This window comes from Lycium ferocissimum, chromosome 5, assembly GCF_029784015.1.
Source record: "Lycium ferocissimum isolate CSIRO_LF1 chromosome 5, AGI_CSIRO_Lferr_CH_V1, whole genome shotgun sequence".
Taxonomy (NCBI): Eukaryota; Viridiplantae; Streptophyta; class Magnoliopsida; order Solanales; family Solanaceae; genus Lycium; species Lycium ferocissimum.
In genome coordinates, this window is record NC_081346.1 from 35055962 (window position 1) to 35067549 (window position 11588).

Sequence of the window (11588 nt, forward strand, 5' to 3'; positions counted from 1 at the left end):
AACTCTCAACGTTCATCTAAGATTGACCGTATTGCCCTTGCTTTTCATTCCAATTTAGAGATCCACTATTGGGCCAGATCTGAATAGTACCAATGGATGACCTGGATGTGTTAGCTCGGGACTTCGGTTTTCGACCTGCTGGAAAATCCGCACCTATGAGATCCGACGGTGGAGATCGCCGATCAACATCTTTTGATGATCCTGATAGTATGTTATTCAACGACGTATTTGGTGGCCCACCTAAGTACACCAGTACTAGTAGTGCCAATAAGTCTGCTTCCATGAATGATTTCAATTACGATTCTATTTTCGAAGATTCCAAGAGCAATAATGATGACAATATCAAGACGTCGTCATTGCCTGTGTATGACAAGCCAGTATACGACGAGGATATATTCGATGGATTACCTGGAGTAAAGAGCAAATCAGTATCTTCATCATCCACACTGAGATTTGAAGACGACGTTTTTGCTTCAATGACTTCCCCGCCTCAGGATAATAAGAGCCATTTTGACCATCTGTTGGGGAATTTGGGCGGGACTGAGAAGGTGGCTGAACCAAAGAGCAGTGGTTTCGATGATTTATTAGCTGGCTTTGCTAGTGCCAGTCCTGCCACCACTAGCAGGTATTTTGAGCCCCTTCCCTATCTGATTGTATAATTTCACCTATTTTTGGTGTGATTACAAATTAATAACAAGAAAGGGAGCCTTGGTGTGACTACTAAAGTTGCTGCCATGTGACAAAGAGGTCACGGGTTTAAGCCGTGGAAACAACCTCTTGTAGAAATATAGGGGTAAGGCTACCCTTGTGGTCCGGCCCTTCCCCGGACCCCGTGCATAGCGGGAGCTTAGTGCACCTGGCTGGCCTTTTAGAAATTAATAACAAATGTGACCTGGCTGTTGAACCAAGTTTTGTATTTAAGTGGAGAAGGATAGAGGGGGAATGCAGGTCATTAACAAAAAACAGAATTTCATTGAGTTCTTAAAAGCATTTGCAAGCACCTCTTATGAAAATCTTACTTGGCTGGAGGTCAGTGAATCAGAATTTGATTATTTGCTGGTATCGCAAATAATTGCTGGATATCATAGAATTGGAAAGCTCTATGAGTTCCTTCATGGATTGACGTGGAGGTGAACTTAGTACACTCCTCAGAGTTATTAAATGTATTGCTGAATTACTAGAGCTATTATATGGTATTAGCAATGTGTTCCTTCTGGATTAAAACGTAACTCTATTTGAGAAATTGTTTCTGGTAATGATTTGCTATCTGCATATAAGTTTTACCTAATTTAGGCGATGCAGCTAAGACTTTGCATAGATAAACATGTGTTAGGGAGTATTGATTATGTAATGATTATTGTGTGTTAACTGCTTATTTATTATGATTGGCAGTTCGAAAACGGTTCTGTATCTTATGTACTTAATGGCCCCTTTGTTTTTGGGGGTTTGGAGAGGGTTTCGGGGTTGAAGGCCGAATGCTCTTTCTTACTTCTGTACAGTCATACAAAATGGTAAAAATTAGGGTACTGCTCAAGATGGAGAACATGATTAGGTCATCTGCTTTCTCTGGTGGACATGCATACCACTTTTAAAGGGTGTAAATACTGCTTTAGAGGCTAACATGTTAAGCTTGTCGCACTTTATATGAAGAATTGGTTGGCCATATGAAATTTTTGAATCATTCTCACTTTAATATGGTCTTTTTTTCTTTTTTTTTTTTTTTTTTGTAACAGTGGTGTCGTGCCCAGCTTGTGCGCACCTTGACTAATTCCACGAGATACCTGCTACCTCCCACTAGCAATAGGTACCAGGTAACTCTGTCCACTAAGGCTTAGACAAATGGGAAGAAATCACCTAGTGTTTTTGTCTTCACTGGGAATTGGGATTTGAACCTGAGAAATCACCTCGATTAATATAGTCTTTGAAATCTCCATAATCCTCGTTGCTAATAGATGGAGTTATTTCCATTTTTCTGGGTATGCTCCTGATTAGTAAAATGGTGGTTTAGTGCAAATGTCTCTCCTCTAACAGATAAGCGCAAAAAACAAAATCCAATTTTTGTGGCGGAGGTGTTAAAGTCCTGTCAGCCTTGGCGATTAGCGGTTCAACTCAATCCATTTAGTAGTTTGGATGTCTTGTTAAAATGAATTTTCTTCATTTAGTTAATTAGCTTTTCATTGGTCATGCTTTTCTTTCATGGTACCAGAGTTGGCTGGAAATTGATGATTCGATTGCTTACTGTAAGAGTGTATTTGGCATGTGGAGAACATTTTAATATTTGCATATCATTTTCTAATTAGATTCAACGATTAGATTAAATCATATGTACTCCAAATGCAGGAAATATATTGCTTTAACTCTGTGTATGACATTTTGATTCGGGTTCTGATAAAAGCAGTGCTTTTAATACAGGTCATTCAGAGAGTCAACTCAACCCTCCAAACCAGCTGGAGATTTAAATAAAAACTCTAGTGTGCTGGATGACCCTTTTGTAGTGTTAGAGTCGACCTCGGTGCCAGCAAATTCTTCTCCCGGGGAGTTTTCAGATCCACTGGAAGAGATTGGTAAGCTTGGTAAATCTGGAACTGTGAAAACTGCTGCTTCATCAGTTAGTGGAGGGGTGTTTAATGATCTAGATCCACTTAGTGGTTTTAATAAGCCTGCTCGTCCGCTTTCTCCTGAGAAGAAGACTGGAGGGAAGGACAGGAGCCCGTCAAAGACAGGACCAGGAAGGAGTGATGCACATAACTCTACCTCAAGAGAAAATATTGGGACAGCGTCATTTAGATATTCTGAAAGCCACTCACAGGAAAAAGTGCCTGGGGATAGTTTTCAGGAGTCTCCTCATTTTGACATGCCTTCAGAAGATCCTCTGGGATCTTTTGGTGAAGTTCCTCCTCCTCCATATGCAGATAACGATCTTCACGAAACAAACTTCCAAGTGGATACATCCCCAAGATCAGAGGAACAAGTGCAGGCTTCTGATGATATATGGCTTACTGTATCAGAGATTCCACTTTTTACACAGCCTACAAGTGCTCCACCTCCATCACGACCACCGCCTCCGATACCACGGCGCAGTTCAAAGTCAGAGGCAAGTTTCTACGCTTCAAATGCAAGAAGAAAGGGTGAGGGGTACTCCTCTTCCCCTAGTCACAACCAATACTCTCAGAGTCCTAAGCCTGTTCGTCCGGCAGTTAAAAGCCCCCCAGTTTCACAGTTGGATGAACTTGAGGATTTTGCCAGGGGTTGGTCTAAGAGTAGTACTGATGAAAGTGCCGATGCTCTTTCTGGAGAAGAGATGAATACAAACTCTGCAGCTGCTGCATCAGCAGCTGCAATGAAGGAGGCTATGGATAGAGCTGAGGCCAAATTTAGACATGCTAAGGAAGTCCGAGAAAGAGAATATGCAAAGACTGCTAAGAGTAAGGAAGCTGTACATCTGGAAAGGGATGAACAAGCGATAAATGAAGAGCATGAAAGAGAGTTTCGAGAAAACCAGGAGAGACTAGAAAATGAGAGGCGACAGCGTGAGAAGGAAGAGGAAGAAAGAGCACAAAGGAAGCTTGAGAGAGAAAGGGAGAGAGCCAGGGAGCTTGAAAAAGGAAGGGCTAGGCAAGCGGTAGAAAGGGCTACTAGGGAAGCACGTGAAAGAGCAGCAGCTGGAGCACGTGACAGAGCTGCTGCTGAAACTCGTTTAAAAGCAGAAAGAGCTGCTGTGGAGAAGGCTGCTGCTGAAGCTAGAGGACGGGCTGAAAAGGCTGCAGTTCAGAGAGCACAAGCAGAAGCTAAAGAAAGAGCTGAAAAGGCAGCTGCAGAGGCAAGGGAAAAAGAAGCGCGTGAAAAAGCTTCTGCTGAGGCACGAAGGCGAGCAGAACGAGCAGCTGTAGAAAGGGCTGCTGCAGAGGCTCGAGAAAGGGCAGCTGCTGCTACAAGGGTGAACCAACAAAGGAACGATAATGATCTTGAATCCTTTTTTAGTATGGGTAGAGCCAGTAGCGCACCAAAGACGAGAACAAGTACTCCTGTGAGTAGCAAACACCATTAAGATATAACCTATTGTTCTTGCAACAGTGCTGTTCCATTATTGTTTTAATTTCTGTTTATAAGTAATGATAAATCTTTGTCGTTCATTCTTGCTGACCTTTTACTTTGTTCACTGCCATTTTCAGGACAACATATTTGATTCGCAGTTCCAGAATAAGGCAGGATCTGAAGGGCCAAAATCAACAGCTGGTGTAGCCTCCTCCAACATGAGGAAAGCATCTTCCACTACTAGTTTCGTGGATGGTCTTTCGTCTATTTTTGGAGGTACTTCCTCTTGTGTCTTCACGCTCTAACATTATGTATCTAATTTGGTTTTTAAGTTGTTCTCGTGGCTTTACTGTGTACTGTTCAACTTCACCAGCTTCTGCATCATCCGGAGACTTCCAAGATGTTGAAGGGGAAACTGAAGAAAGAAGAAGAGCAAGACTAGAACGCCATCAACGTACTCAGGAGCGTGCGGTATGCATCCTATCAAATGATATCTTTCCTTCTAGTCTCGGATATTCAGTAGTACAATTTTCTGTTTACAGTGTTTAGCATGTGTCTATTGCTGATTAACAGTAGGTTCAATGTATTCATTCATAGTTGATATGTATGTGCTCAGGCTAAAGCTTTAGCTGAGAAGAATCAGCGTGACCTTCAAGTGCAGAGGGAGCAGGAAGAAAGACATGTAAGTTCTGTTTTGATAAATAACTTGCAAAATCAATAATTAGGAATTTAGTTGCTGCTGATATGCTCGCTCCGCCTCTCATAGCAGTTTTATCAAAGGCAAAAAGTGTAAAATGCACTGAGGATGGGACTTCAAGCCCAAAACACTAATGAAAAATACATGCTTTAATGAAGAAAGGCACAGATGAAGAAAAAATGAAATATATATGTGTAGTTGAAGAATAATTACTATAAGCAGACAATTATATGAATAAAGTAATTGAAGAAGTTACAACTAGATGAAATATCTATTGTTTAGTGTTGCTCTCTTCAAGACAGAACCCACTGAGCAATGAGGCAAAGAACTTATCGCCTAGGTGCCTGCTAAAGCACTGCCCAAGCAAGGCAATGCGGTTAGTATGTTTTGCACCTAATCTCAGGCTTTAAATGCTTCTCGAGCCTCTGACTACATCGTCACATAGTTGTCAGTATCTTTATGAAAGTGATACATATCTTGCAATAGGTTTCAATGCTAGCTTTCGATTTCAGTATCTTATAACTCTAGCCTTTTAGTGTAAATCGGACTCTCATGGTGTCACACCCTTAATCCGATAGGGTGTGATGGGCACCCGCCCCTTACCTAGGGCCGAGCGAACCCACTGACTCTCGTAATACTCATAGTCAGACTGGATCTTTAAATCATAACACAAACACATAACGAAAGTTTCCGGAAGAGTAATATACTTTTTCTTTCTCGAATCAAGGAAAATCTGTATCATATAGAAACATATAGAACTTGTAATACAATGCGTAATAACACATCGGCTTACATAGCCGCTTACATAACCAACATCTTATACCCACGACACTGTCTGCAAAGTCTCTAACATGGAACATGAAACCATATCATAAAGCTACAGCTCGGCAAGAAGACACTCGAGAAAATGAGCTCGCCAATCCCGCCGGGAACATCTTCTCGCTAATATCTTCAACTCGTCTCGGTGTACCAACGCGCATTTAAACGCAGCCCCCCGAAGAAAGGGGTCGATGCATTTAAATATGTACCGAGTATGTAAACCATGAAATACACAAGCGGGATCATACCGAAGTAAGAGTACAAAATCATAAAACTTGCCTTTGAAAACGTTTATCATGCATATCAAATCATATAATCATCATGTAATCATATAATATGTCCCGCCTCCGTCGTAGGGACTCGGTAGGTAAAATCATCATATACATACTCATATAACGTGCCCGCCCTTTAACAAGGACGCAAGAATAAAATCATATCATCATCATGCGTACATATACATATACATATACATATACATACGTACCCGCCCTACAGTGAGGGACTCGGTGAATAGCGTGTCCCGCCCCGCCCAGCAAGGGACTCGGTATGCCATCCTGGCCACCATCTCCATATCATTACATCATCATCATATCATATATATATATATATATATATATATATATATATATATATAACGTGCCCCGGCCCTCGAGTGAGGGACGCGGTGAATAATGCAATGGAATTGCACGAATACATGCCCGGCCCGGACGCGATGAAGGACATATTGAGGTCGGCACGAGCGGAGTAAGACAAACCATACGCATATAAAATCATACTCAAAGACTCAATGAAGTAGTCTAAGCGGAATGTCATTTGAAAATCGGACAATAGTTATATCAAATATCTTTCGGAAACATAACATACATCATACGTATTTATAAAGCCATAGGGATCACAGTCGTATTTAAACCATAGGGATCATAGTCTTGCGCCAAACCAACCCGAGTCCGCCTCGGAAAGTTACAAACTTTATTCATTTTAGAACTTTCTATGAACCAATCGAAGCGATCCGAGCCTTTCTGCGAAAGTTACGGACGTTCGTAGTTTCGGAATCGTTTAGGAAACAAACTCTTTTTGAAAACAACTTTTATGCAATCTTTGAACTCCATTCATGCGAAAAACATAAAGACCATAATTTAACTACATTAAGAATATGAATATCAAGAAACAAATATGGATCATAAACATGCTCGGACCGCAAGAAAGTGAATTACCTCGGGGTACGTGTCATAACTTACTTTTCACTAAGACATGCCAAAGAAAGAAGGGTGAAGCTTACATACCTTAGCCGCTTCCTAAGCTAATCCGAACTTACGTCTCGACTTCTCACTATCTACAATAATGTCATTAAGCATCAACCATTAGCCATAACACTTAAGAATCCAATTCCAAATTAATACTTTATCTACAAAAATTTCTAAAAGATCTCCCCTATAAATTGACATCCCCGAGAATTTAACTCGGCCAAATCATTATCAACAATACCAACAAACATAACAACAATATCAATAATCAATCCCAACGCATTCTAACATTAATAAATCCCTTCATACACTTCGACGACACTCCATTACATTCAACTCAACAAGAACATCACCAACACAATTCTTTCTTCCGAATTCATAAACTATGTCAACAATCCATTCGTTAACAACTTCATTTTCATAAATTCAAGAAACCATATTAATATCACATTATCGTCCAATTCAGCCCCCACGATTATAACTTCAACTTGGATCATTAAAACTTCATTTTTCATCATAGAATCCACAACACAACAATCCAAACATACTAAATAAATTTAGTTTTTCACTTCTACATGATGATACATACACACGGCCAAGTTTTTAATATATACCAACTTTCATGAATTTCATTCCTTTCTTCATCACATAATCCATAACAACAACAACTATAACACTAAGTAAAATCAATCCATTCCTTGTTATACCAAAACAGCCCATACGGCCACACCCAACACACATATCTTTCATGACTTCCATTCAATTCTACACACTACAACGTACACAAATCATGCATAACATATGAAAATAGAGATTGAACCTCACCTTCTTTAGCCCACTTCATCTCTCGGCTAGCTTGTATGTTGCAAGAAAGAATATTTTGCATGTCCCAACAATTACTCCATGGTGTAGTGGACCTTTTAATTGGTATGAAAACTAAAAAAAATAATTTTCCATGATCAAATTTTCATGGAGTTGCTCGGTTGGGAGCTTGGCCGAATGGCCCTTGCTCTTGTTCTCTCCAATTTGTCTTGAATTTTCTAGAGTGTTGTATGATGAAGATGGCTTAATTAGTCATCTTATGCCTCCAGCCACATGTGCCACACGGCCATATGCTATTTTTTTTCCATGAAATTCCAAGTTTCCAAGGCTTCACTTTTGGCCCCATATTTCATGAAATACTAGTTTCCATAATTTCACTTTTAACCCCAAATTCCTTAACATTTCCATCCAACAAAATTCATAAGCAGCTTATGTCTTAAAACAAAGTCGGAAAGGTAGCCTTGTTCTTAACTCGTCGCAACCAACTTAAAAATATTCCGACGCACGAAATGCGGGATATAACACATGGTAGTATGCATATGAATCTCCTGTTATGTTTGATATGGATTGGGAAAATAAAAATTCAGATAGTGAATTTTGAGCCCCCATCTTTTCTTGCTGTGTTTTGATGATCTTTGTTCAGGGCTTAAGTGCACTTTAATCGAACCTTTAACAACACCGTCGACAAAATGAATGTAGTGGAAATACGAACTTCTATATGGATATAAAATTGGACAAGATTAAAAAACATTTGATAGATGGTGCAGGTAGCACACAAAGGATAAATGCAAGAAGCTCGCATGAGATGATTTGTCATGTCCTATCACTTATGTGACAATATGATGATTGAATATGGAAAGATAAAAAATGGGTGATGAGGTAAACCTAAAATCACATGATGAGTAGTTGTTTTTAAGGACTTATAATCTCTCTTAACCTATGAAGACTAGCTAAGAACAGAACATAATATGGAAGCAAATAATTTATGTAGGTGGGTATTAAGTCTTAGTTGCTATGCTTACATTAGGTATGGTGTTCGTTAGGAGTCTTTTTCTTCAAGTTAAAGACTGGGCATTTGTGTAAGGATAAGTCTGAGATTCAAGGAATTTTTAGTTTTAGAGAACTCCAGAGAGCTTGTTCTAGGGTCACGCATCTTTTTTGTTTTTTGATGGGTCTATTTCCTTAGCCTCTCAAAAAAAGCTTTTTCAATTGACTCATTTTGCAATATTCTTTTGGGGCATAGGATACTACAACCTTTCTTGTTCCGTTTACCCGCCAATTGACAATCAAATTAGTTTACCTTGCTAATGTCATATGTTAGACACCAGCTTCAAAGCCTCTATAGAATATACGAACATGTAAGTTGACTAAACAACTAAGCTACTATCCGTAACCAAATGTAAAACCTATTATCGCAAATCCTAGTCAATGCAGGCATTAAAGTCAGGAACTCACTGTCTGTAGAGTTTCGTTGCCGCATGAAACACACTCATGTATTGCCTTAACATATTACTCCCTCCGTCCCAAAAAGATTGTCTTAGTTTGACTTGGCACGCAGTTTAAGAAATAAAGGAAGACTTTTGAAATGTGTGGTCCAAAACAAGTCTTACATATTTGTGTGACGGTAAATCATCTCATAAAGTTAAATTGTTTCTAAATATAGAAATGTGCCAATCTTTTTGGGACAAACTAATACGGTAAGGAAGACGATCTTTTTCCGACGGAGGGAGTATTTTTTTTTTCGTTTGTGATGAAAGGGACTGAATGGAGGAAGAATCAACACAAACACTTCATGTAGCTAGTCAACTAATTTGGAGTGAGTTTAGTTGATTGATTGTGGTAACATACGAAATCGAAGTAGCCACATTTGTATATTGAGTACAACAGTGTTTAGTTTGAAGTGCTGAATTTTTTATTGGTCGTTCATGGTTGAACTCGCATTGCTATAGATGAGCTTGCTTTCTCTTCTTTCGTTTTAAGTTATATTTGTGTCTTCATGCTTTGCTTCATTCCTTAATCTTATCGGTTTACTAATTGTTGCAGAGAATTTCTGAAACATTAGATTTTGAGATCAGGCGATGGGCTGCTGGAAAAGAGGGAAATCTGCGTGCACTTCTATCGACTTTGCAATATGTGCGTTCGGTTTTTCCAAACATAATCTGTCAATTTTCTGTTTAAAAGAATCCCTTCCCAATAAAACCCCTGCCACCTGAAGGAATACTGGCGTTTCTTCTAAAACAGAAATTCTAGGAGCCAAAAGTAAGCACACAAACAGCTCAGTCTGAGTCTGTATATTTTCCTGCTGTTTTCGTGGAGATAGGTACCCTATGTCCTCCCACTTTGAACTCTACGGGTAAAAAAAGGTAAATGAATCTTCCAGCTTCAAAACTGGAAATATATAAGCAAAAGAGACCACAGTTTCAAATCTCCCGGAAGTCATAATTTTTTTTTAATCTAGGCTTGCTTAGGTTATGATCTAGTTCTTGACTATCTTATACTTCCTCAAACATTTGAACTTTCTGCGCTTCCTAATAATAATGTCATGTTGCTCAAAGTCACTTTTCAATTTTTTTTTCCTAATGATGTGAGATTCTCTCTTTTTATCTTTCATCAGGTGCTTTGGCCTGAATGTGGTTGGCAGCCTGTGTCTTTGACAGATTTGATTACAGGCGCCTCTGTCAAAAAAGTATATAGAAAAGCAACCCTTTGTATTCATCCTGATAAGGTGCAGCAAAAAGGTGCCAACCTTCAACAAAAATATATCGCCGAGAAGGTTTTTGACCTACTTAAGGTATTTATCTGTAATCAATGCATCTTAAATCCATGTGTCACAAATTGTTCTCTTTTGTGTTTTCCTTGGGTAAGACATGTACTAGGTCCCCAGCAACTGTCATGATTTAACATCATCGTAAAGCAGAGGTAGAAAACTACTCCTTTCTAAGGCATGAAGAGTCTATTGTTCTATTGTTGCTATAGGCTGGGCGGACCTAATGAGTGTCCATATTTTTGGGGGGTTGTTATTATCCATATATACTGACTCCTCACTTCTTTCTCTAATCTTTTGATTTTTAAGTGGGCAGGGTTTCTGCATCCTTTTACCTGAATTGCATGGCTTGTGTTATTGCCTTTACTTTTGCAAAAATTATCACATATATCCTTTTCTGCCGGTGTTATTTCTGACTGCTTTACTCTCTTCAACTCGTTCTTGAATTATAATTTTCAGGAAGCGTGGAACAAATTTAATTCTGAGGAACTCTTCTAGAATGCTGCATTTGGTTAGCTTTAGCTCCCTTGTGGGCTTTTTCAGAGGTGGGTAAATATTCCTAAAGCAATCTCGTCTTTGCTATGCCTCTGATATTCGGCATTCCCCAGCATGAGGTGTTTGGTTGATATCTAAAGATGGTCTTTCTAGCAGTGATGATGAAGAAAATTTACACGGTGTTGCTGTAAATTGATGTCAATGCCAGAGACTTGTGGGTAACTGGTTGGTGTAGAGTAGCATTATTTCCAATCATGTTGTGATTGTATATTGCATTTGGTCACGCTCTGCATGTGATCATTTGTCTTCTATATTCTTTTTTGGTTTCTTTCCTGTTATGCTGCATTTGTTTGTGCTAGAAGAGATGTCAGTGTTGTTAGCTATAATATGCAACATGGAAGGAGTGTCATACAAGATGTAAAATCATATGTAATTTACCATTCATTTATGTGAAAATTTTGTTCTACGTGAGAACAAAATCTCTCTTCATTTATGGATTTTATAACAGATCCTTTGATGTCAGGATGATTGATTTTGTGGGTGCTAAAATATGATGCTCAAATTCTTTTTTGGTTTCTTTCCTGTTATGCTGCATTTGTTTGTGCTAGAAGAGATGTCAGTGTTGTTGGCTATAATATGCAACATGGAAGGAGTGTCATACAAGATGTAAAATCATATGTAATTTACCATTCATTTATTTGAAAATTTTGTT

The 11588-nt window shown here is 39.0% G+C and overlaps 1 protein-coding gene across 3 annotated transcripts; it reads left to right on the forward strand.

Annotated features, from left to right (window-relative positions):
• Positions 1 to 6: 6 nt before the first annotated feature.
• On the forward strand, positions 7 to 11398 carry LOC132056768 (auxilin-related protein 2). Of its 3 annotated transcripts, XM_059449107.1 has the most exons (9): positions 7 to 625; positions 2413 to 4027; positions 4173 to 4311; positions 4409 to 4506; positions 4652 to 4717; positions 9661 to 9750; positions 10232 to 10408; positions 10841 to 10926; positions 11033 to 11398. In XM_059449107.1, the coding sequence occupies exons 1-8, from the start codon at positions 93 to 95 to the stop codon at positions 10877 to 10879; spliced, it is 2757 nt and encodes a 918-aa protein (XP_059305090.1). In that variant the 5' UTR covers positions 7 to 92; the 3' UTR covers positions 10880 to 10926; positions 11033 to 11398. The 3 variants fall into 3 exon arrangements, with proteins under 3 accessions (XP_059305090.1, XP_059305089.1, XP_059305091.1); XM_059449106.1 differs by having other exon boundaries at positions 10841 to 11398; XM_059449108.1 differs by lacking the exon at positions 7 to 625 and adding an exon at positions 849 to 1130 and having other exon boundaries at positions 10841 to 11398.
• Positions 11399 to 11588: the final 190 nt, after the last annotated feature.